This window comes from Elgaria multicarinata, chromosome 1 (assembly GCF_023053635.1).
Source record: "Elgaria multicarinata webbii isolate HBS135686 ecotype San Diego chromosome 1, rElgMul1.1.pri, whole genome shotgun sequence".
Lineage (NCBI taxonomy): Eukaryota > Metazoa > Chordata > Lepidosauria > Squamata > Anguidae > Elgaria > Elgaria multicarinata.
In genome coordinates this window covers 127,976,832-128,004,129 of record NC_086171.1, presented here as the reverse complement: position 1 = coordinate 128,004,129, position 27,298 = coordinate 127,976,832, and the positions used below count along the sequence as shown (strand labels likewise).

Below are 27,298 nucleotides of genomic sequence, written 5' to 3'. Positions count from 1 at the left end.
AGTGAGACAGGACTTGCCTTTGCAGAAGCCATGTTCATTCTTTTTCGGCAGGACCTGCCCTTCTATATGCTTACTAATTTTGTCTTTAATAATGCTTTCAACCAATTTACCTGGAACAAATGTCAAGCTAACCAGCCTGTAATTTCCTTATTCCGTGTCTGAGGGGACACGGAATAAAGTGCCCTCTGATAAGTCCCCTCCTACCTTTGTGGCCCTGGTGGGTTTCTCTGGTGATGGTGCCAGATAATAGTAAGCAGCAGCCCATGCTTACCTGGGGTTTTATCATTTCCTTTAACAATTAATTTGTATAAAGCACACGTTCTGCATGCAGAGTCCTGGATTCAACCCTCTGCATTTCCAGTTAGCCCTAGGGGAGGAAACTTCTGGCAGAAACTCTAGAAAGTTGCTGCTGCTGCCAGAGCAGTTTTTCCCAACCTGGTGCCCACCAGCCATATTGGACTAGGAAGTCCAGTGGTGGAGGATACTGGGACTTGTAGTCCCAACACATCGGAAGGGCACCAGGTTGGGGCAGGCTGCTCAAGATCAAGTCAGCTTTCTAAACAAGTCATGGTGGCATGTCCCCACCCCCACCCCCGTCTATGCTTGTCGTGGGGGGGGGGGGAGTCCTACAACAACCATTTGTTGGGGAATGCTGGGAATTGTAAGGTTTTTTCCCCCCTGACTAAATATGCATGGGATTGTGCCCTTAGTCTTCAAGGTGCCACAAGCCCCTTTGCTGAATTAGGCTCCATTCCAGCTAACTACCAGGGCCGATAGCAGCAGACCTGTAAATGCTGCTCTGGGGCCACTCCATCCTCCAATGTCAGGGAAAGAAGGAGGTGTGAGTGGGGAAGAGTCGTACTTTCTTATTTCCTTCAAGCGCGTATGCCATCTTAGGAGCCGAGCGTCCCCTCCCCGACCCTCCTGCCTCCAGGTGCCTTCCCGGAAAACTCTTCTAAACTCTTCCCCTCTCCCAGCGCCTCCTGCCTCCGCCTCTTCTCTGTCTAGTCACATGCTCCGGAGAGCCGCAAAGCAGCCCCGCTTTTGCGACAGGGTGACAGCCAAAGGGTGCGACAAGGAGCGGCGGCGGCGGCGGCGGAGGAGGTGCCCAAGTTGAGAAGGCGGCGGCGGCGGCGGAACCCGCGCAGGGTGGCGGGCTGGGTGGGGGGAAACGGCAGGCAGGCAGGCGCGCGCACGGGCGGAGGGCGGGAGCGAGCGCGACGCCCGCCCGTGTCGACGTGAACCTCCCCTCGCTCATGTGAATGGGAGAAGAGGGGGTTAACTCCCCCCTCGCTTTCTCTCTGCCTCTTTCTCCTCCTCCCGCCGCCGCCGCCTGAGTGGTGAGAGCGAGAGACCCCCTTGGCCCAGGCCCGCCGACCCGCCTTCCCACCGGCGGTGGCGGCGGCGGTGGCGCCCAGGTGCGGAGTCCAGACCCAAGAGCAATGGCGTCCAACGCGGCGGAGAGGGAGATTTTCCTCACAGACCTGCAGCAGGTAAAAAAATTAAAAATAGTGGCCGCTTCCTTCCTCTCTTCCGCCCCCCCCCCCCGCATCCCCATGGCCAGGAGAGCGTCTTCTTTGCTTCCTTCCTTCCCGCCCCCACCCTTCCTTCCTTGCTTCCCTCCTTCCCATCCCTTTCAGCCTCTGGCCTCCTTGCTGCGGAGGTGGAGCCGCCCCCCTCCAGGCCCCCTTCCTCGCCTGGCTGGCGCACACTCTGCTCTCGAGTTTAATCTCCTTTGCTGGAGCCGCTTCTCGCTCGCTCGCTCTCGCTCTCTTTGGATTAAGCTGCCTAAGGTGGGTGGACTTTTCCGCCTTCCTTTTCCCGGTTCTTTAACTGAAAGTAAAACTTAACATAGAAAAGACAACCCCACGCCCCCACCCCCGTTTCCCGAGCTTGGCTATGGCTTGAAGGAATCTCCTAATGGGAGTTGTGAAAAATCTGCCCCGGAATTAACTTTGCACGGAGGAATGGCATTTCTCTAATTGCGGGTGCCCACAGCTCTATTTCTTTCTCATCTCGACTCTTGTTTCTTTTTCCTTTTAAAAAACTGTTGCGCATAGACCAAGTTGTGCTCACTGTTTGGGGAAAGGATCCAGAAGTGTCTAGTACCTGGGCGATGGAGAGGATGTGTGAGCAACGCAGTTTCCTTCCTTATGTCCCTTTCAACTTGGCTCTATGCAGAGTTAGAACTTCAAATCAGTAAGCTTAGCCATGCCTGGCTCTGCGTAGTACTAGGTTTAATCACAGAGAATCTCCTGTGCTTTATTTTCCATAAAGTTAGGAACAGAGGAACCTGCCCTTATCCTGAGTCATTCCATTGGTCTATCAAGCCCATATTGTCAACACTGCCTGGCAGTCACTCCAGGATTTTTTCCCCAGCCCGTGCTAGAGATGCCAGGGATCAAACCATGTACTCAACCACTGAGCTACGGTCCTTCCTAAGTGGCAAAAGTTATTTTCTGCCAATCACCTCATAAGCCCCACTCCCCACCCCCCAAATATAGGGCTTTAAGATACATAATCCTTACAGGGACGTTTAACAACAACAAAAATTGTACTGGAGTGATACGGCCTCCCAAATTCCATAAACCCAACAGCATGTACCCAGAACTAATCTGACATCCACTGAGAGTTAGGTGACTTAGTTTTCAGTTCAGAGCAAAAACCTGACTTAGGAAGCTTTTTTAAAATTATTATTAAACTTTAAGGTTAACCCTATACAGACGTCCTAACACTTTTGATCAACTCTTCAAATTCAACAGTTGGACACTATGTATCAAAAGAAAGATCAACTTTTTAAAATCTTATGTTCCAAAATACTCTCTCAAAATACTAGAACCTGGGGTCATCCCATGAAGCTGATTGGTGGGAGATTCAGGACAAAAAAGAAAGAAAGTACTTTTTCACACAGTGCATAGTTAAGGAACCCAGTACCACAAGATGTAGTGATGGCCACCAATTTGGATGGCTTTAAAAGGGGTTGGATAAATTCCTGAAGGAGAAGGCTATCAATGGCTAATAGACCTGATGGTTGTGTGCCATCTCCAGTATTTGAGGCAGAAGCCTGTGTGCACCAGTTGCTGTGGAACATGGGTGGGAGCATGCTGTTGCACCATGTCCTGCTTTGTGGGTCCCTGGTCGACAGCTGGTTGACCACTGTGTCAACAGAGTGCTGGACTAGATGGACCCTCAGTCTGATCCAGCATGGTACTTCTTACGTTCACATGCAAATGAAATGAAAATAAATTTCAGTAAGCAAAAATAGTATCACTGTCTTTAGTAGTTATACAAAATACAGTAACATATAATTGCTATGATTGTAAATGTATCCATATTTTTTACCACTGTCAAATTGGATATAATGGGTGGATATGAAAAGTTCTTACATTCTTAAATGTATTGTATAATTGGAAAGTCAATGGAGAGCAAAATCTAGCCTGAAAACCCAAGTGTAATTACTACCATAGGCTGTGAAGAAACATTACCGTATTGTTGTTCTTTAAACTGTCACCTATTTTAAACAAGTGTAGGATGTTGCTATATAGTTATAGCAAATAGTACTTGTGGTTAAATAGTATTCATAATTTTACATTCCCCCATTGGGGTGTATTTGGCTATTTATTCCAATATTTAAAATGCATATCCATATCTTATGACAGATAATTATGTTTTATTTGTTTCTACTTGGTATTGCTTTCATAGTTTTGTCTGTTTTGTTTTTGTCCTATGGAAAACGTCAAAATATTTGGTGTGAAATTCCTGTGCCAATTTTCTTGGTAACACATGGTGATGCAGTATGAAGCATACTGCATATTTTTCATATATTCTTTCCAGAATTTGATAGTGCACAGAAAGTAGAAAGAGAAGGGAAGCAAGACAATTTGATAGTGCAAGATTGTTGTTGTTTTTAAAATCCTCCATACATATGGTCACACAGGCTCCTAACATTTGGTAGTGGCTCCCAGGATTTTGAAGTAGTTTTCTTCTGTAATATGTCTTTAATTATCCTGGATTTTAAAAAGCAAATTAAATTGCTCTTTTCATTAAGATAAGAAAAGTTATATACATTTTCACAAAAGATAAAAAGTACAGTAAGGGTCAGTGCTATTCATGCCAGCTGAAGGCTGGTGAAGGAGAAAAGGGATCCATTATGCCTTTTGGTGACTTCCTCTCCATGCACAGTTCAGTAGATGTGTGTATCCATCACCTTAGTAGTAAGATACATAAGTCGTAATAGGACAAAAATCCTATTATGAAATATGTGTTGGAGGAATAGTGAGTGATATTACATCTGAATAGATTCAGTCAATTGTTCTGTTAACATTGGGCAAACTAATACATCATGTACAGTATACCCCTTCTAGAAGTTCCTGAACTGGTGGTTTCATGTTTCGTTGCTTTGTTTGATGTCAGGTTTTGGTTAAATCAAAATGTATAAGTTATCATTTTCAAAGTGGGTATTTTTAAAGCATATTAACAGTAGTGGGAATGTATATTAGATGAAGCATATGTCGAGCCACCTAGGTGACACAGCAGATGAAACATTGATGGTGCTATATAAAATAATAATAATAATAATAATGAAACATAGCATCATCACCGAACTGTAGTTTGGAGACTGACAGAACCCCCTGAACTTGTGTTTTTCTCCTACCCCTTACCCTCTGTACAGGCAATCATCTTCTCTTTCAGTTTTGGAGCTAATTAAATATACATATAGGGAGAGTTAAACTATGCTTTAGTATTACAAGGACGAGTTGCAGTGAGCCTCCGACTTGCACACTCCTCTAGTCATGCTGCAAGAAGCTTCTGTTTCAGTTTTACATTAACCACCCCTTGTCTGAACTGTAAACTATGGCTAGTTTTAACTATGGTTAATGGAAAAAAGCAAGCTTAGTAAAAATGGTTTGTTGTTGGCTTGTTTCCACTCACTATAATTGAGCTTCACCACAGTTTATTGGGTTAAATTCTAAACTGTTAGAATCACATGACAAGCCATAGTTAATAAAAAAAAATTGGAAGTGAAAGTTTCCAGACTTCTTGTGACCATGCTGGAGGGTGAGTGTGGAACCCCTGGCTCACTCATCCTCACAACACTAAGATAGCCAGTCCTCTGTGTATTTCCAAGATTAGTTATGGATGTATTATGCAAGGATTGTAGAAGAGCTCTCTGAAACAAACCATTATAATGCTATGAAAAAGTTATACTTGATAAATAGATCTTATGGGAAAGCTACAGCAAAATGAAATGAAATCTATTTGATTTCTGAATGAGTGTTATAAATTATCTGTATCTCAGGGCAATAGGAGTTAAACTGTAAGTAGATTGTTGCCTTCAGTATAGCTCTAGGAAACTCCCTGATGAATTGGGTTACTGTTAGGGCAGTAACTGCCTGAGGGGGAGTTGCTAGGTGGATTAACTTTACTATATTATATATCCATAGTTTTAACTCTTGGCCAGGTTAGATTGTTGTTCATAGTTCTACTTACTATCCCTTTAATTGTAATTAAGTGCCCCCAAAAGGAAGAAGAGGTGTTTCCATTGACAGTGGTATTGACTCCAAAACATGCATTTTGAATTCGTTTTACTATTAGTTATGATCTTGGGATTTTAATTTTAAAAGACAAAATACATTTTTTTTTCAATTTATATATTTTACAATGCAGCTAGTACTATATGTTTTTCTTTCTTTTTGTTGTTTATTGAAAGATTTTTTTAAAAAAATAATAATGATAAAAGAAACTTACCAATTATACAGCTGATGGTCCAAGACAGATAACAATAAGTCTCCATTTCCCACATTTCCTTCCCCTCATTTTCTCCTTAAATCACTGATGTGTGTTACGTTCTGTGTCCTGCATACATACACCTTTTGTAAAAATGTTTTGAAATCGTAGGCAGTAGAAAACTTCCTGTGAAAAAGCTGACATTTTGCCTCTATGAGAAGCTCTTGTTACCAAAACCATTCACCTCTTTCATCATTCAGGCCATGTGACTCCCTTCATTAAATTACTTTTGAGTTCCATCTCCTGCACCCTTTAAAGTTCTCCATAGCTTTGTCCCAAACTCTTTTTTCCCTTACTTCCAGATATTTCGACCCTCAGTTTCCATGTCAAGGGTGTATATTTGGGAAGTCTGCATGAAACCCACTCTCATGCATTGAAAGAAAGTGTGAGTGCTGTTGTGGGGTCATGTGGGCTTGTCCTGCATGCTACAGTTTTTCCCCCTCAGCTGCCAACTCTCACTCTAATCCTTCACATCTCTAGGGACAGAAGTTTGGCTGGGAGCTGGTTTTAGTTCTCAACTGTACTCCACTATTCAAGTTAGCCAAGGAATAGGTAACTAAGGATGAACTCTGGCTCCAAAAGCTTCCCATTTAGCCCACAGCATAATCCAAAAAGGCAACGCCCACAAAGAAATCACTATTATTTTGTTTTGATATGCACAACACCCTTTCCCAGTGCAAATGGCAGCACAGGCTCCATCAGAATTCTCCCCTTATGTACCTTAGCTGCTGTCTCCTATGAGAAAACTAAGTAAGAGTGAACAGCTGACAAACTTCAAAGGAAAAGTCTAGCAGTCCCTTTCTTGATGTTCACTTTTGGGGAGACATCCCTTTTGCCTTATGCAGAAGTGGGTGCATGAAGCCCATGTTTCTGGACCTTCAGTTGCTTCTCTATTCAAAATTCATTCGTTACATTTATATCCTGCCTTTTCCTCCAAGGAGCCCAAGATGGTGTACATGATCTTCTCTTCTTCATTTTATCCTCACAACAAGCCTATTTGGTCAGCTAGGCTGAGAGTCAGTGAGCTACATGGTCAAGTGGTGATTTGAACCCAGATTTCCAGAGTCCTAATCCAATAGTCTAACTCTAACTACTACACCATACTGGCTTTCATAAAATTTGTTTATAAAATTATACCCTGCTTTTAGATTATATAACAAACTGAAAATAGCTTACAAAAAGTTAATAACATATACAACACAGCAAATAAAGGTATTTGGCCTTCTTCAACCTGAAACTGAGGTGGTCCCAGGGCGGCCCAAAACACCCTGAGGCTGAAGAAGATTGGTACCAAAGCCTCGGGATGCCTCGGTCGATTTGGGGTGGTGCTGGGCTGCTCTACCTGCCTACCTGAGAAAGCCAGTGCAAGGCTGGCCATAAGTTCAGTTGGGTCCATTAGACTCACCAGACTTGCCGCCTTCTCCCTCCCCAGTCACCTCCCACCACCAGGACTTACCTTCATGTGTAGGGGCAGGGAGTCAGTTGGCCTTGCACCTAGCTTTCCTGGGTTGCCTGCTGCATGGCTGGCACCCAGAAACCCCACAAAAGTGACACACTTTGGGGAGGCAAATCTCACTTTGGCTTCAATACCAAAGCGAGGTGGGCAGGCCCAAAAGCGGCCCGAGTCCAATTGGTGCCATTTCGGAGGCTCCAAAATAGCCTCTGAGGCGAGTTCGGAGTGGGGCTATGCACAGCCCTAATTAAAGTACAGTGAATTTCTTGCTCTCCCCTTGAATATAAAAGAATATATCCAACAGTTTCCACTTCCCCCTGTATGTTCATAGTAGGGAACCTTTTGGTATATTTCCTCTAAAAGCATTGATGATGAAATTGAGCTAATATAAAGGCTTTTCGAGATTTGGAGATTGTTTTAAATTAGTCAGGTAATTTGCAAGTACAAGTACCTTACTCCCAGAGAAGGGCTTTTTTGTGACAGTATTTAAATAATTTTGTATCCCATATTTGTTGTTTAATAGTTTAGCTTTAAAATATCCAAAGACTATTAAACTTCCAGTTGTGAACCCATGAGTTAGTAATTTCTCTGTCAACAATCTTGAGGTTGACCAGAAAATATCTGTTAGGGTTAAGGGCGCCAACCCTATAGAGAAAGGGACAGGTTTATCCAACAAATCCGTGCATGGGAACCAACATGCTGAATATCTGAACTTGCCTTTTGAATGTGTTTTAACCGCTTGTGTGTTTTACATGGTGGGTACTGATGAATTGCAGGCAGGCAGACTGATGGAAAAGAACTGGTGAGGCAGTCACATTTTTTCTCACCATTGTGAGTGCTGTTACCACTCTCTGGTGGGCATGGTGAGTGACCAGCCTTCCTCTCAACGTTGGAGCTGCAGAAGTGTGGAGGTATCATCCCAGCAGTTGCATGGTGATGCCAGTTCCTTCCCTAGTTCAAGGCTGAGAGGAAGGATGGGGGCTGTTTAATCTATGCAGCTGAATCAGCTCCACAAAATCTATATTTCCTGTCCAGCTCTAAGTTGGAGTGGGGAGGCAAAGGCATGTCAGGGCTCTACACTGGCCAGAAAATTCCTAACCATCTCCACCCCAAAACGGAAGGGGTGTAGGCTTGCTTTGGCATTGTGTTGGATTTCCCACACCCTCTGCAGCTCCCAGATGGTTTGTCATTTTCTAGGCTCTTAAAGCATGGCATAAATATTTTGAGACTGAAAAAAATTAGAGTTTAGGCAAGATCCGTATATTGAAAGAATATAGTTATGACAACTGTGTATTACCAGCTTCTGTGTTAGCTAAGACTTTGGTACTCTTCTTCCAAAAGCAGTAACTTGTGCTGCATTTGGAGGGGCTGTGGCTCAGTGGTAGAACATGTGCTTGAATGCAGAAAGCCCCGAGTTTCATCCCCACCCAGCATTTCCAGGTATAGCTAAAAAAGATTGCCTGAAACCCTGGAGAGGCACTGCCTGTCAATCTCAAGAATCTGGGCTAGAAAGACAAATAGTCTGACTCAGTATAAGGTGGCTTACTATGTTCCAGGTCAGTCTCTTTTTTAAAAACTCCGAAGTTTGGATGGTTGGCGTGTTGGGTGTTGTGATGGCTTCTTTTGGAAGGATATGATTCAGAAGTCCCACATATACAAAGCTTATATATGTATGACTTGTTGAAGGTCCCAATTCATGTAGCTTTGAATTGGGACCTTCAACAGTATTCAATGCAACCATGAAAGATGTTTTAGCCTAAAAATCCCATTATCCCTTATCATTGGCTATGTCAGCTAGGGCTGATGGGAGTTGTAGGCCAAAAGATCTGAAGGGCCACAAGTCACCCACCTCTCTTATAGAGTTTACTACAGCATTAACAAAATATGCAGTCCTGGTTCTGTCCTCTGCGCTGAGGGCATCAGATGTAGGTACTTATTTTAGTGTAGGTACTTATTTTCTTTTTTTTTTGCCTATGTTTTTTATTTTTAAAGAGAATGGAATGTGAAACAGAGGAAAATAAAAAAGCCCAACAAGTATATACAATAAAACATTAAACTCCCCATCTTTTGTTCTGTCTCTCACATGCCTGAATACTCCCAAGTTTGTTAAACCATAGCTTCCCGTTATATCTGTTGAAAAACTGGTTTAATCTACAAACAAGCCTGGATGTGAAACCAGGACTGGTTTCCTATTACGGTTTGAAATCAAATATTACATTATAGTTTCCAAGTTTGTATGAAATGGGAAATTACAGTTTAATTAAACCCTGAAAGTATTTTATTTTAGTTCACATGAGAGGGGAGGAAAGAGGACATGGGCATAAGGCTTGATCAGTATAATATACCATAGTTTATTAGGTTGAGTTCAGTGCATTTGAACTGTCCCTAAAAGTGGGTCACATGTTTCATGTTTTGTTAAAGGTGGGTTGTGAGTCCAAAAAGACTTAAGGACTATTAGTCTGTACATATATATCACAGTGAAAATGAGGGAGGGTACAATTTTGTTGTTTAAAAAGAGAACAAAAATAATGAGAAAACATGGGTCACCTCCCAAAAACTAAAGGTTGAAGGTGTATTTTATTTTAAAAAATATCAATGAAGTGTTCTTGGCAGTATCATAAACATAGCAAAATGAAATATTGTGGAGGTGTACTAAATAACTAAAATTAACATAAGGCACATTATAGAAGGGCAGGAGAGATAAAGAATAATGTGTACACGTATAATTTAAACAATTGTATAACTAATTTTAATTCATGACAAGCTCTTAGAGATTTAACTGATATTTTAAAACTTGCATTGGCTTTTGATATGTTCTAAAGTTAGAAGCAGCCCTGGAGAAGTAAGAGTAGTGTAAATCAAACATGCCTAACTACTGCTGTAGCATTCTTGAACTGTTGCCCATGTAGAGCTCTGTAATCTCCTTTAATGGAGACGTGTTTTCTTTGATAGCGAAGTTTATTTGTTTGGTAGGCTGAGTTTTAGCCCCAAGATGGTAATTGTCTCTTTTAATTTTGTGATTTGAAAATTACCAACCTTTGGAAAAAAACACATCGGCTGTACTTCTCATTTACTGTTCTTAATACTAGGGTTCCAAATACTTTAATTCATGTCTTACACTATGAATATTTTAAATGAAGAATGGATGCTGAGCTATTTTTAAGCACAAAGATTGTGAATGAGCATTAATAGGAACAGCTTCTCAGGAAGCATTTACTGTAGATTCTTAAAGGACTCATTGGAGAAGTCTGTAAATATAATCCTATGGCTTGGATCCTAATTAATACTCCATAAGCCGAAAACATCTTCTCAGTGAAGTTCTGTTCACAAAATGCTTCTGCCAGTGACAGAAGGAGGAGGGAATTTTATGTATACCCTTTCCCCCTGCAGACCCTTACATCCCCAAAAATCTGCTCCAGGGCTTTGGAGAACCATCTGGAATAGTGGGTGGCATAGAAAGCTACATACATCAAGGAGAGAAATTGGTGAAAATTACCTCCTATCTGACTTCCAGTGGAAGCTTCCACTGGATTAAACTCCTTCCTATGGATAGAAGGATACCTTCCATTTGCAGATGAGATCCAATACTGTACTTGGCCATTACTGTCTAGCAGGTGGTGTCAGTCCTGAATAAACCAAATAAGATTGCCTCCTTTTAATAGCTCACATTGATAAGATCTCTGAATTAAAATAAAAGCACTCTAACATCTAATTGCAATAGAACTTTAAATTTGTCACATTCCACTCTTCAAAGAATGCTTTTACAAATGGTAGAGGCACTAGTAAAAGTGAATTTTACTGGTATTTTACTAAACTAGCTGGATATTTGAAATAACCTTTCCTATCTTTCAATCTTTAGTGGCTGTGGCTTACTATTGTAAATACTATTGAGCCAAATGGAGCCGTTCGTGCCAATTAAAAAGGTATATCAAGTGGCTAAAGTTAACTAGCTTCTCAAAATTAACTGTTGGAATTCTGAATTATTTTTTATGTGTGTATGCCATTATTGCATAGTTTCTTCTGCTTCCAAAAGGGAAATATTCCTCCCTCAATGGGTGGGATCCGAAGATAGAATAGAACTCTGCTTGTGCAATGAGGCTTTCCTGGCTCCATCACTCCTGCCCCCCTCCCCCCAAGTTGCTCCTGGGGGTTGAGAGACTCTCTGGGATGTCACATGATGGGGGCACAGGAGGCTGCATTGGGACTGAAAACTAGAATTAAGTGGGGTGCCTTGCACAAATGGAAATGTCATTTCTGCTTGTGCATGGTATCTCTGAATCTAAGGCATTATCTCTATTTATTTTTTAAAGGACAATGAAGAAGCCAATACATGACATGATTTACCTTTGTAGCTCAGTCATGAAGCTTTTGAGGCTGAGGGTAGTCAAGGTAACCTCCCTCATACATAAGGGTAAATATAGCATGATTCATTATAACCTGCTTTGGAACAAACCAGGAAAGAAATCTGAATGAAATACTGTCTTGTCTCTGAGAAGGTACATTCTCTTTGTAGACATTTAACGTAGATCAAATGTTTTCCTATATTGTCCCCCAGCCCTGCACCCCAAAGCTGGGTGAGGTGAAACACTTCACTAAACTCACTTCTATGTACATATTATTGACAACATGTTGTCTTGAATCAGGAACCATAAAAACTTCTTTTGTGGTGAGGTTGCAAGTGTGCTAGCATTAGAGCCCGTTAATGAGCTGCATGGAGCATGTTTTACAGTGATAAAGGGAATACAAGGAAGTAATTGCTTGCATAACAAACTGGCTGAATGCCCATCTGTCACTGCAAGAGACTTGTGTATGATAAGGTGGCCAGAAGAGGTGGAGTAATGGATATAACCTAGTTGCAGCTTAAAAAGCTGAGAAGATCCAATAGGGAATGTTCTCTGATGGTTTTTGCATGGGGTTGGGTGTGTGCTGGACAGTTTGCCCTGAGGTAAACTTCTTTGTTGTCCAACCATTGACATATCTGATGATGTGGGGACATGGAGTATGAAATGTTTGGCTCTAAGCACCCCAATCTTCATGCACCATAATGAACTTCATCTCCTGAGCTATGGGTATGGTGTTGGAATCGTCTTCCTTGAATTTCATTGAGTTACTTGAATTACAAGACCTTCTACTTGTTTCCTGGTTTAGTAGGACACAGAAGTGTATTTTGTTCATAAAAATGCTTTCTTGCCTCCTGTGAAAATAACAAACTGTACAGTTTGTGTGCTTAAACATGTGCAATGGAGAAAATGGATTTTTGTCCAGCTGGCTTTGACATCTAATGCATCTGTTCTTTTTTACCACAGTGACCAGAAACAGAGAGATCATGTAAAATGTATCTAGTTTGTAAATGTAATTCTGAAGCAGGGCTGAAAACATCCCAGCTGACCATATCTGAATCCTTGGTGCTGGCTTATAGAAATTGGAAATATTTTTTCCTATCTTGGTTTGAAGCATTCAAATATGCTTTCATTTTCAAAAATAATTGGCATTCAGGAGAATTGATAGCTATTTCTTTTTACAATTCAGGGATGTGTTGGCAGGGGGAAAGTTCTCATCTAAAACTATTACATTGATTTATCCAAATCAATCAATACTCGGTGCTTTTTACCCAGTTTTAAATAAGAATTCTCATTCTTCAACACTGGCTCATGTGGAATTTGTGGCAAAAACAAAGGATCCTCATTTTCCTACTCTGTCTCACCAGATTGCTTAAACTTGATACAAGATAATATTTTATGACATTATTAGGTATTTCTTTGAAAAGTTTTTTTTCTAATAAAATTGTTTTGTTGTTGTTTTACTTCCTTCCAATATTTGGCATAATTCAGTGAATTGATTGATCAATTTTGAATTTTGGTGGCAATTCAGCAGTGACGGATGGAAAGCTGATTTTTTGCTTTAAAACAAGGTGTGTCCTCCCCACACATCTTTATTTATAATAAAATTAAATAAAATTAAGTATGGCAGATAACATGCTGGATCAGACTGAGGATCCATCTAGTCCAGCACTCTGTTCACACAGTGGCCAACCAGTTGTCGACCAGGGGGCAACAAAACAAGACATGGTGGAATAGTAACCTCCCACCCATGTTCCCCAGCAACTGGTGCACACAAGCTTACTGCCTCGGATACTGGAGGTAACATATAACCATCAAAGCAGTAGTCATTGATAGCCTTCCCCTCCAAGAATTTATCCAACCCCCTTTTAAAGCCATCCAAATTGGTGCCCATCACTACATCTTGTGGTAGTGAATTCCATAATTTAACTAAAAAAGCACTTCCTTTCATTTGTTCTGAAATGTGTCAAACCTATCCAAATATTTTTGTTTTCCTTCTGTCTTCCTGTGTCATTTTTGCTGTGTGAAGGTGCTTGATTTGGAAGACCTATAAACAGTGATGTTATGCCTGCCACTGATTTTTAAAACTTACTCTAAATTTTTCTCTGGCTTATATAAGTATGTACATATGCTCATTATCTTTGATAGTTCTTCAATTAAGGTATCTATACTGCTGAAGTTCTTATTTCCATATTTTCTGTGGTACTTGTAGTGGTGTAAATATCAGTCTGAGTCATGCATACTTCCATTGAAACTTGTTTAACCAGCCATACTACTATTTTAAATAATACTTCATATATGCATTTGCTGGTTCTCTTGTGCACTACAATGTTTCTGCTAAAGACTTCTGCATAAGATATACAAAATAGGATGAGGACTGCACCAGACATTGACCTTTATTTCAAAATACTTTGACTGGCTTAGGCTGATGATTTTCTATATATAGGTAGGGGGCATCTATATGTATTGGAAAATCTATGTTTTTTACTTAAGTGTTGGCAGTAAACATTTCAGTTGTATGTATTCTGTAATGATTCATCACTTTCTCATGTTTTTCCTTTTCATATTGTAACTGTCTATGAATAAAGGAACAGTGGCCCAGTTTAGATATGAAGCGAAACCATGATTTAGTGTTATATGAATGAGCCTGCTCAAGCCTTGGGCTCAAGTGATTCTCCTCCCCTCTCCTCCTGCAGTATGCACCAGCGGAGGAGGTTGGGAACATCTGCTTCTGGGTTTAAATTAAATGCAGCTTGTTACATCTGACAAGGACAAATTGGTTATTTAAAATTGTGGTTTATAAAACAAGGCGAAATCAAACCATGGTTTCTGATCCTGGCTTGGCTTATTCCAATAAACCATAGTTTAAACTATGTGCAGTTTCCAGTTTTGACATAATAGCAGACTGCAGTTAGTTTAAACACAGAAACAGAAGCTTTTGTCCTTTGGCATATGTTGGAAGAAGGGCCAGGAATGCTTGAGCCAAGACTCCAGCAGGCTTGTTTCCATACTAACTTGGTTTTATTGTTATTTCCAAATTAGTGCCATTGCATTCAACTAGAGGATGTTGAACTTGACTAGTATCCTTGTTAATAGTTTTTGTCCAGGGAAACAAATGGATGCAAAACTTAAGAATAGTTCATGCTGTTGCTTTAATACCGCTGCTGTGGGATAAGTACAATTATTGCTGGGTCTCTGATAGCCTTTATAACAGGGATGGGGATCCATGAGGGTGATTTGTTTCTGCGTAATCCTCAGGAGTACATGCCAAAGGTGTATGTGGTGAAAGTGGGCGTGGCCAAAGTAACATGCTCTCTAAAGGGGTGTCCCTCCATGCACATAAGAGGCATGCAAGCAATCTGGTCTTAGGAGAGATGTAAAATTTCTGGAAATTTTGAGGAGGGAAATGGAAATTTTTGACTTTAGCTCTCTTCATGCTCCATTCAGCCTCAGACAGCATGGCCAGTGGTTAGGAATGCTGGGCACCAAAGCAGACTTCCTTTTCCTATTTTATTTATAACTTAGTATGTTCATAACATTATTACTATATTTTAAGACTTTTACAAGTGAACTCGGTAAATTCGTAATTATTGTCTGAAAAGATTAGAACTACATTAAATGTCTACAACAGCATCAGAAACACAGGACTTTATAGAACAAAACCCAAACTGTCAAGACTGCACATTTGTCTCTACTCACATGTTGGGAACCTAAGCATAAATGTCTATCAATAAAATATACTGCAGATCAATAATTTTAATAAGGAATGAAGGAAATAACTATGCTGGGAATCTTATAGCAAAGGCTTTAAAATATTTTTCCCCATGGCTTCATTATTTCCAGATATTTTGCATCCCTAGTCTTTTTATAAAAGTGTTCTTATTACATGGATTTTAGAAATCAGTTTGCAGGGAGCAAAGGCTGGGTAACAATATTTAAATACTTAAAAGTCTTTTTAAAAGCCATAATCCAAAGCTGTTAAATTTTCAATTTTTTCAGAAAAATCCAAAAATGGTCCTTGGAAAAATGTCCGCCCCCCCCCAAAAAATTTTTCTTTCTTTCTGGGCCTTTACATCATAGGGAAATAAATTTTGTCTCCCTCCGTGGCAACATTGTTCCATTTTTGTCTTTGTACATAGAGAAAGAGGCAGCAAATTATCTGGCAAGGGATTTGGCCTGACCTGGCAGGTGGGATGATGGGCCAAATGGGAGTCCTTGAGACCATTTGTCAGAGATGATGGAAGTTGACACCATCTGAAGGTTCACCGGTTCCTCATCCCTGCTTTAGATCCTTGTTATTCAAGGTTCAGTGGATTTTTCTTCTCTCTTCCTCACCAGCACTCCCATAGTGCTTTGAAGTACACTTAGGATATTCTTGTAAGCATCCACTGACTTTAGAGCAGGTGATGATGAATATCTTTGACAACCTATTAAATTCTAAATCATTAACTGGTTCAATAGTTCCTCTCCCCTTCCTCTTTGGTAATTAAAACTTTTTTCTTAAAATTAGTATAGGGTTCAATGTTCTTGTATCATACACAAGGAGGAAGAAAATAACTTTCTGATCTTGTAGGCTTACCTGCAAATTTCAGAGAGATTTCCTTTTAATGGGTATTTGCAAACAAAAGAACAATGCTGTCCCTTAAGCTTACCATTTCCGAATGATTTAGAGTAAAAAATATTTTTTGGATGCAGTGAGAGTTCAACGTAAGTCAGTGGAATCCACTCTTGATTTACTGATTGCTAGTAAGGATGGTGGTTTGCTTGGTGGTCTTGAAAATTGTGTCAGTTTTCTTTTGAGATCTTCTTTTCATGCCTTGCACTTTTGTTGCCAAAAAAGATATATGTCTGGTGTAAATTGTATGATCTATTTTTATTTTTATAGGTGTATATTGTACTGTTAACATTTTGATGAATGCTGCCCAGAGAACACTGATTAATAGAGTGGCATAGAAATACCATAAATAAATATTTAGGGCATACAGAGTTGGTAACCTCTTGCATTCTGTACCATATATACTATTGTTACTTGGATATTTAAAACAACAACAGTTGACCAAATAAAAGCCAACAGTGTCTCCTTGAAGTACTATCAGATTGAATGGTGTGAAGAGCATTTAAAGAGACTCCTCCTAAAGTAATATGACCACCACCCAGAGGAATACTGGAGATACTCCAACTTTATTACTTGTGTTTAGTGGACATGTTGACTTGTTTTTCAACACAAGACACACACACCCTCACTCATCCACACACACACACACACACACACACACACACACACACACACAGACACACTGTATCCATGAGTTTGAAAGTAGTTTTTGATTTATTTATTTAAAACATTTGTATCTCGCCCTAAATCACTAGGATCTCAGGAGAAAAAAGGGCTCCTCTTCAAGAAATTCCAGCCCAAAGCCTCATTTAATGTATGGATCCAGTCTTTGAGTGCTCCTGTTTCTCAGACCTCTGTGTTTTATAGCAATGTAATGGCTTATGCCAACAAAAATCTGCAAATGTAAGTGTATTTAGATAGGTTTCTGAATTTTACAACATTCATATGAATTTGAAAAATTCATGTTCCCTGTTTTGTACAGTAGATATCATGAAACATATCGTTTCCCTGCTAAACTGTTCCTTGTGATGAATTAATTAGATAAACGGGTCGGATAAAATAGTTGTCTAAGCAGTCAATCGGCTGCATTCTCTAGGATCAATCAAGGACTGCAGGGTTTGCATAGTCTTGCTAGCAGGTAGAAATTTGAGTCTCATTTTAAATGGAGATTGATTCAGTTTACTGCTGTAGTTTTGAAATTCTGATGCTTTCAACTCTGTGGTAATCTTTCTCCTGCACGGGAGGTACCATATACTTGACCCCACCTTACCCAGTCATTTTACATTGCATAATAGCACTTGGTGGATGATTTATTTTTGTGGCTCAGAAAAAATTGACAGAGATGCATGAGTTTGTGGATATTTTCAATACTGTCCTTGTATAGTAGGTATAAAATATTTGAAAGAGCTACAAAATGCTAGATCTCTAGCAAGTTGCCAATGTTTAATCTTACTTCCTGAGTATATGAATCACAATTCATAATGAATTTAACAGTGGTTTTGGGCAGTAGCATAGACTTCACCATAAAACCAGGAAACCAGGAGAACTGTCTTGCCAGGTATACATTCCTAAAAGAATTGGTTAGATTATTGGTTGACAAATGCTACCTAAGGACAAACCTGGTACCCTTACAATAAATAGAAAATAGCTCATGGACATTTATTTGAAATAATGATGATCACATAATGCTATTTCCAAAATGGGTTCTATCCTTTTAGTAGTTCTCAGCCTTGGATTAAATTCTTTCAAAATGGTATCTTAGTTTAGCAATTTGGCAGACAGCAATTCAAATACTTCTCTTGCTCCCAGGAAGATATAAAACAGTGATGACCAACTTAGATCCCCAGATACTGTTGGACCAACTCTTATTATCCCTGACTTGGTAAGTTGGTCATCACTACTTTATAATTTCAAAACAGACTATATGGGAGTTGGGAAAACTAGTGTTAAAAACATTGGTTACCAAATTTGTTTTACACTCAGGATAGCTGAGCAAGAGAGATCTGAGTACAAGCATTTGGTTGATGTTTAATATGTAGATACTTCTGAGTCACTTTGAGGCAGTTTGAGAAAACTCTTGATATTTTGGGAGAGAGGAAAATTCAATTATCAAGATGATTGAAGATCAATAATCAGTGGGGCTATGATCTGTGTTTCCATTAGTAGTTTCATTTTTTTGTGTGTGTGTTTGAGAGGAACAAAAGTTAACTAAGTACAGTAGCATCCTTCAGACATTACACCAAATCATGGATACCTACAGGTAAAATTGCTTGTGTATATCACACAGCTCAGTTTTTATCTAATATACACAATTTTCTCTCTTAAAGATACTTTAATGTAAATAAATCTTCACCAACTTTGAATCAAAGGCATTTGAAATAATCATTCTGAATGCACGTACGTTTTTGGCAATGCTATGCTAGTTAACTTTTGTTTTTCATTTGTATGATTACTATGCAATATATAGCACTTGTTTAGAAGGATTAAATTTAACTTTCCTTAACATCTTCATGCCTCACCCCGGTGTTCGTTCTGTTCTTGATATTAAGAAAATATCTTTTTACTAGCAATCTGTATGGAATGTGTGTGTGTTTTTTAAGGCCAACATGGCTACTTAGGTTTTTTGTGTCACTTTTTCCTAGTACACAAGTGCTAATTGCTTCATAGGCCCTATGGTGTTGGCCTAGAATAGTACAAGATTACATAAGTTATCATCTTTACCTAATCAGACTTTCCCACTCGTTAATAGCCATCTTATGCTTTTATTTTTTCTTCTCGTTGGATTTGGACTTTTGCTTTTAGTTTAATACCTGATTGTATTTATGAGGTGTTTTGCGCATTAGGGGGATAATGCATAGCATTATTCAATGCATAGCATCTATAAATGTCACATCTGTAAAGATGCCAGCATTATCTATAGATTTATTTACACAAACACCTTCTCAACACTCTTCAAATTTAATATGCATGTGTGTTCAGTTGAAATAAGTTTAAAGAGAGAAGGAATCTAGAAAAATGTGCGGGGAGGTATGTCATCCTACTGATGTATAGCAAGGATATCATTTCTGATATGCATAAGGGAGGAGGGACTGGAGTTGTCTGCAAAAACAGGTAATGCCTGAACATTTCAAGATAGTGAGTGTGTATAATATATTATGGTATAATGACTGAAATACTTTGGGATTCAACAGAATCTGCTGGTTCAAATGCCTTAGAAATCAGCACTAGTTACTTATTCAAGACAATAACCTGAGTTGAAAAATTGGACATACCCAACTGTGTACTCCAGGACTAAATCTGTGACTGCATACTTCAGGACTACATCTGTGAAAATGCAGTTTCATTACCTTTCAATGTGTTGAAATTTCATCCTCGTTCACAACTGCTAAATGTGCAGAACATCACTGTTGGTTTAAGTTCATCATTTCATCAATATCATAATTTCATCTGCCCAGAGAACATTGGTTATTGGATGGATTAAAAATATAATAAATAAATCATAGTTGTTCAGATTCTCTTTCCAACAAATGTAAACAACAAATGTGAACCCATGCTGCGCTGCTATACACACTTAACGGGGGGTTAGAATGCAATCCATTTTTCCTGTCTGAACATGTGTAGGATTGCACCCTTACTTCCATTGAACTCAGTGGGAACTTGCTTCTGAGTAGACATGTATATCATTGCTCTGTTAGCCTATTAGTTCTTGGGCATATCAGTGCAGAGTCCCTTGTGTTGTAAATCCAATGGAACTTAAATCTCCTGTTAAAAATAGGCACAGCAAAAGCGTTACTAAACTTAAACCTGTTACTTGTAAGTGTTGTCAGTCAGCCTATGATGTTCTGTATCTCATTGCTGGTACAGAATGTCTGCATATAAATGGTTAGTGGAAGGTCTCTTAAAATGTTTTAGATTTAGAGACTATTATGTATAAAATCATCTGTTATGTTTTTCCTCCTCTCTATAGGGAGATGTGCGAAATATCATAGTCTCTGAGAACGTGAGCATTGGACAAAAATTGGACTATTCGGACACGATGGTACAGCAGAAGTTGGATGAAGTAAAAGACCAAATTAAACGGGAAATAAGGAAGGAACTTAAAATCAAAGAAGGAGCAGAAAACCTCAGGAAGGTCACTACAGATAAAAAAAACTTAGCTTATGTGGACAATATTTTGAAAAAATCAAATAAGAAACTAGAAGAATTGCACCATAAATTACAGGAATTAAATGCTCATATTGTTGTAACAGAAACGGAAGATGTTACAGGTATGTGATATTTATTATTTTTAAATAAAGGGAGTGAAAATCATCCCAAACAACTAAGTGATAAGCAATTTCAACTTTTGAAGGCATAATTCACATGCTTTTAATAACAGGAAGTTATTTCAGAATCCATAAACTTCTACTTGTGTATAAAAGAGCAACAGTCTTCACTTTTGTTTATGAACATGTGGAAAAGCAACACTAAGAATCACATGTAGTCTGTTCATTCAACATTATATTGCCTGTGCAGCTTATGCTATGTTGTATGGTAATACGGAAGTGAAATAAACTGTAGCCACTGATTCTAGAAATATGCTGAGCTATGACATTGCACAGATGGGAATAATAGGTGAAGAAAATGAGGGAACTCCTGTTTTCATGTTGTAAGAATTCCAATTTTCCTTTGCACCTTGTTACCAAATATAAGTTGTGCAAGTTCATGGCTCAGATGGCATGTGGGGAATTCCATCCTCATTCCAACCCAGCTTCTCCTTGTTATGTGACATGGAATCCCACAATAGTAGCTCTTCCTCCTATGGGAAAAGAGAAAAGGGGATGTCTGGATTAGACTTGCATCCAGAGCTTACCTTTCACTCCCTAGCGATTTCCCAGAGAAAGGAAATCTTAGTCCTACAGGAGCAGGCCTTTGGCCAAGCAAAAGGAAGTAGAATTTCCTGCTTAATGGGCTGGAAGATGGGAGGGGTAGAAAAAGCTTACTTCTGATAAATTGTAATGCAGACATCATGCTGCTACTTAATTGCTCTGAGGAGATATAATTCATACTCACTTTAGCTTCTGGTTAGCTGGTGTCTTGTGGAAAATCAAGCAAAGATGTGGATAAATGTACAGAGTAGTTCAGGGACATGGAGCATTAGCAAGGAACGATGATAGTCTTTCATAGACTGAAAGCTCAGTTTTGCAGCATTCCTATTTGGTGAAGATGCCACATCTTTTGCTGTTCTGATAGGGTATGCCAGTTTACCCTATATTTTGCCACCCTGATAGGGTAGGAGATCCTGCAGCCGTTTGTTTTTGTTTTTCTATCTCCCTGTGTCCTTGGATGTTGGTGATGGGGTTCTTACTCCCTACCATCATTGTGTCATCCTTTAATCTTCCCTGCCTCTCACTTCTGTTGAGAACAGAGCAGCAGGGATTTTGTCCTTGGCCTCCTAGGCTTTTATAAACAACCTGAGTCTTAGTCCTGTCCTAGGCCCTCTGAGAAGTGTTGCTCTTTTGGGAGCTAAAGAAGGATATCTGGTGTTTCCTCAATCCCAACAGCTGCATTGTGAGCTGGTTGTGCATTGCCCCAGACATGGAACCATTGTAGGTCTCTTTGTGTCAAAGGTGAAACAATGGCTGTCAGTTTCTTAAGCGATCACATATTTATTTCATTTCATTTCATTTCTATACTGCCCAATAGCTGAAACTCTCTGGGTGGTTCACTCACTCACACACACACCTCATTCTGATGCTGTTTCCCTTGTGTCAGAGCCAACTCCTTGTCTACATTATAAGACTTTTAGAAAGGTTCTGCCATTACTGTGAAAAGAGGCTGTATCATCAACCAGTATTCTGATTTTTTGTTTAGTTTGTGAAAATCACAAGTAACGAGTTTTTGGGTCTTTGGTTATTTGGGGGTATGTTATTCTGATATGCCCAATTCTGAACTTTAAAAAGTCATGTTTTTTCTTGGTTGGGATTCTCTTGAAGTCTGCTATTGTGTACTAAAAAGAATCATAAACTTTATCGGGTGGAGAGACTTTGGTAAGTCAGTAGCTTTCTGGATGGGGTTGTCTATCCTTATGGTGGATGTTAAGGTAATTGACTAGTGAGATGTCATGTTCCTAAGACAACCCATGGCGCCTTTGGTTTACATCAGTTCACCTTGTTTTATAAGCTTGTGTATTTATAAGCTGTCCTGTATTGTATTCTGTGATGAGAAAGGTAAGGACTAAGTGTCCCAAAAGTCTAGGCAGTAGTATGGTGACTTAAAATCTACCCGACATTTGAGTGTCCAAAACACCTATAGACAATGCTAACATGTGTTAACAGTACAACTCTGTCCAAGTCGCAGCCCTACAGACTGCTAGAAATGCAATATTGATACTGGTAATGATTAAAGTTCATTGGTAATGATATACAACTTTAGAGAGTGCTTAGAAGTTTTAAGAAATCTAAAAACATTTTACCCTTCACCTGTACCAATATCAATTTGAGAAATCCCATTTTATAATGTGATGAATTTATCCTTTCCTTATATGCTAGTGTTGTGGATCATGGGATCAGGCTTCCAGCTCTTCAAATCCCCTGGATCAGAAAATTATACATAATGTAATATTTGCCAGAACCTAATACCATTATTTAGTACGTTTCTAAATATAATCTGTATAAGGTATGCTTGTTGAAGCATATAGTTGTGTTTAAAGTATTTTACTTTCATTGCAATTTTGTCCTAATAATATCATAAGAAACTATATATAATCAATTTATTGAAGGCAACCAAATACAGGTTTTAGCCAATTACATACACAAATGGTATGCACAGAGTATAAAAGCGTGTCATATACAAAAGAATAGATAAAATGTTAAAACATACAACTAAAACCTTACATCTCAAGGCAGGCCACATGAGTTTGCCTAAGCTGAGCAGCCTTCACAGCAAATTTGGCTGTGTTAAACATTACAAGCCTGTCTGTACTGAACAGTAGATATTTGACCTTATCCATATCACTGAGGGTAAGAATCACCCTTAAGAGCTTCTCTAAATATTTTTTGCTAGGTGTTTCATACAGTTTACAGTGTTGCTTCTAGTGTATGGTGTCCTCTACCCATTGGCTGCCACAGATGCATAGGCGCTGATCTCTGGGGATTTTCTTAAACCTGCCTTCCATAAAGTTTGATTTCATTGTCTGGCAGTGCGGGGCAGTGAATGCCCTGCAAAGAGGTGGATTTAGATAGGACAAGTATTTTTCTGTCCTCTGGTGCCATTTTAAAAAAGGGTAGGCATTAGAAAATCTACATAGACAGCCTCCATATCGTTTTTTGCAAATAGCTCTTAGAGATGCACTTTGATTTTGTGTCTGCTAGAATGAGTTCCAGCAACAAGAAGGGCATCTGGATCAAGCCCATATTTCTGTAGTAAAAATTTACTTTTAGCTATCCAGGTGTTTTGAGATGGTGAATGTGCCTGCTCTGCTTACACAATTTAACCAATTCAGTTACAGAATATTTCAGTTTTAGAAAATTAAAAAATGGCCCTAAAAATAAAATGAAGAATTGGCATTATACCCACTTCTGCTTGCAGATAGGCTGTAGGCGTTCCTGGTGGCAGTCCCCATAAGATGCGTATAAAGGAGTTCGGTACTGACTCCAGCTGTGTTGGCTCTGGAATACTCCAAATTTCTGCCCCATAAATCATCTGAGGGATAACCTTGGCAGCAAAAACTCTTAGAGCTGGCAACACAAGGCTACCACCCTTAACTCTGGCAAATTTCAACACAGACTGTGTAGAACTTTGGGCTTTTAGTTTACTAATTTCCCAATGGCTATTCCATGAGCCGTTATATGCAAAACAGATCCCCAGATAGTTGAATCTATTGGACTGTTCCAGGAGATGTTCGTCTAAGAACCATTTATGTTGAATTGCATGCTTACCAAATACCATAACTTTGGTCTTCGCATAATTCACACTCAACTGTTCCTTATGGCATATTTCCCCAAACAATTTTAAAAGTCTCCTCATGCCTATTTGGGTTTGGGATAGAAGGACCATATCATCACCATACAACAATATGTTCCGTTTCCACGAGCCAATAGCTACTGGGAAATTGGATTTGTCAACTAGTTGTTCAATGATGTCATTCATGTAGATATTAAACAGCAAGGGAGCTAACAAACATCCTTGTCTTACATCTCTAGTTGAATCAATTTCCCCTGACAGCTGGCCTTCCCTGCCTAGCCTCGCTTGGAGCTTGGTACCTGTGTACGAATTCTTGATTAAAGTCAACGGGCACCTGTCCATCCCAAGTCTCCATAGTTTACTCCATAAGATCTCCCTATTTATCCCATCGAAGGTAGCAGTCAGATCAACAAAAGCAGCATATAGATATTTCCTCGTGGCTCCTGCATATTTTTCTCCCAGATGATCATTGATCTATAGTTGACTTCCTGTGTTGGAAGCCTACTTGTTCATCACCAATAATATTTTTGGGCTTCAACTTTATCCAGAAGGTAGCATGTGTACAATTTGGAAGAAACATCCAAAAGACTGATTGGATGATAGTTGGCTGGGAGAGATTTATCCCCTTTCTTAAAGATTGGAACTACTGTGCTTTGTTCCCATCCCTTAGGTATTTTACCTGAGGAGTTGACATATGTGAAGAGTTTCACTAGTACTGGAGCCCACCAATTTAAATTGTTGAGAAACCTCTCTGTCGGGAGCATATCTTCCCCAGGGGCTTTCTGTCTGCGTAATCAAGATATTAAGCTCTTCACTTCAGAGGTTGTTACTGGGGGCCTTATAAGTGTATCCTTAATGTCAGGATAGTGAATGGATGAAAGAGTTCTTATTATCAGGCCTGGGTCGCAATCAAAGTTAAATACATGTTTAAAGTGGGTCTCCCAAGTCCTTGACAGAATGTGAACATCTAGGCCATATTTTGCTTCCTTTAGCTTGTCAGACACTAAGTCCCAAAACTTCTTGGAGTCTTTACAGACTGCAGCACATTCAATTTCTGCCCACATTTGTGCATAGAAGGAGGCTTGTTTGCTTTTCAGCAATTCATAGGAAACTATTTCAGCAGCTATTTCAAGAGGAAGATTAGATGAGGGATTGGCATTTAAGTCTCAGTCATGAGGTAGTTTGGCCAAAAGTGGCAGTGTTGAATTGGCCATTAGGTTCAGCAAGTTTTCTGTGGAGATTGAAATTCAGCAACATGAAATAAGCTTATTTTCCATCATAGGATTGCCCATGACTTTGGATTAGTATTTAGAACTCAGCTTGGTGTGTGTTTTTAACCCAGTTCTCTTTTATGTAAGGTACTGAGGCTGTTCAGTTGGACAAAGAAAGTGTATTTCATAAATGGTAAATGAATATTTCTTAACAGGAAAATTATATTGACAGAAAATAGAAGGATTATAACTGGATTTCTGGCCAGTTAAAATATATGTTGCTTTTTCATTTGACATTTTATGTTGTATGTTTCATATTGTGCCTTAGGTACATGTAGATATGCTTTCCAAGAGAGATTTATATTTGTATTGTGCTTCTCTTGATTAGTGAAGTAATTATAGCAACAGTATCCATTGGAAGAAAAATAATTTGCTTCATTCCTTGTCATCCATTCCACATTTTGTGTACTTTTATCTGTCTGTATATTTGTATGTTATACACACACACATGCACATACTGAAGAGTAGAAAGGAATAAGGGGGTAGAATTTTGATAGGAAGAAAAATGGAAGAAAGATTGTGATAACAAAATAAGGGTTAACATTGTTTAGAAAATGAATTTGTACTGAAAAAGAATAAAGTGACAAAAGATAGGGGAAAGTGAACCAAGACAATTATTTCAAACACTTTTTTTCTTATTAGAATAATACTCTTTAAAAAAGGAAAATGGAAACAATTTTGTTTGTTTTTTAAGGACAGCATTGGCAAAACATGTTTAGCTGCTGATATCTACATTTTGTTAGCTGTTATTAGTAGTTTTGAGTGTCTGAGGTAATAGCCTTTTAGAAATGAAATTGTCATCAGAGTGCTACTTAGAATTTAGAAAACGTAAACTGGTATTTAGATTTAAAGGTAGAAGCATTTGGGAAAACATACATGTGTGCATGCATGCACACACACAGACACAGCAGTTCTTGCACGTATAGTGCAAGAGAGCTTCGGCTATTGGGCGGTATAAAATGTAATAAGTAAATAAATATTTTCAGGATGTGACAACATTCGCTGTAAAAAAAGGCCTTAAGAAATTGCTGAAAAAGTTTACAGTATGTATTCCAGGAGCTTCTGTTGGGCATAACATGCAGAAGCTAAATACAGTTAAGTAATTATAAATAAGATGAAAATTAACTAATTAGCAAAGGGTGCCTGCTGCTGATTGAAAAGATTTGTACTGTGCTGGCCTGCCATCTGTGAACCAAAATTCAGAAGCGAACCTGAGTGTTCCTAATTTCTCTTGATCCTATTGAAAAAGTAAAATCTCGGCTTCAACCTAAAGAAGTATGCAGGCAAGTGACCCCTGTTGTTTAGGGAGAATTGTCAGGAATTGAGACTGTCCAAAGACTACCTCGTGATCTATACCCTTCAGGGTGCAAAAGGAGACAATATTGAAGTGGTTATGCATGGTATCCAGTGGTTTTGTTAATTTTGTTCTGCTAACAGAACTGATAGAAGCACTTGTATTGGCAGAACTGGGATGGGAGTGATCTCCCCATTGCTGCATACCCTTGAAATCTGGTCTGGAGTGCTGGGAAATCCTCTGGACAGCACAGAGCGCTGGAAGGGGGGAAGGGCAGAGAAGTGAAGGAGAAAAGCCCCTCACCTTAGCAGATAGGGATGCTTATAATTCTATTACTTCTGGCCCTTGAGCCAAAATTTAGTCCCTTTGCAAACTTAGTAAAGGAATACTAAGCAAAGCGGTTTATTATTCACTGGAAGAGTGTGTGGGGGGGGGAGGTTTCCTTCCTGGGAACAGGCAACTATGGTGACTACACTGCACCAGGTGATCTGTAAGCAATTTTACAGCGCTTTCAGATGTGGATGTGAACTGAAATGCTTGAGTGGATGTCTGGACGGCATGCCTAAAAGTTTGTCACTATCTTAATAATTTTAC

At 39.3% G+C, this 27,298-nt stretch overlaps 1 protein-coding gene across 4 annotated transcripts in view; it reads left to right on the top strand.

The window, feature by feature from the left end:
• Positions 1-1,222: 1,222 nt before the first annotated feature.
• Positions 1,223-27,298, top strand: part of PKN2 (protein kinase N2) — a 48,617-nt gene continuing 22,541 nt past the window's right edge. For 2 of the 4 annotated variants that reach the window (XM_063136605.1, XM_063136583.1), the window contains exons 1-2: positions 1,223-1,493; positions 20,163-20,463. In XM_063136605.1, the coding sequence (XP_062992675.1) occupies positions 1,443-1,493; positions 20,163-20,463 (352 nt within the window). In that variant the 5' untranslated portion in view covers positions 1,223-1,442. Of the gene's footprint in view, positions 1,494-20,034; positions 20,078-20,162; positions 20,464-27,298 lie in introns of those variants that run through there. The other 2 variants (XM_063136591.1, XM_063136598.1) reach the window with 2 other exon arrangements.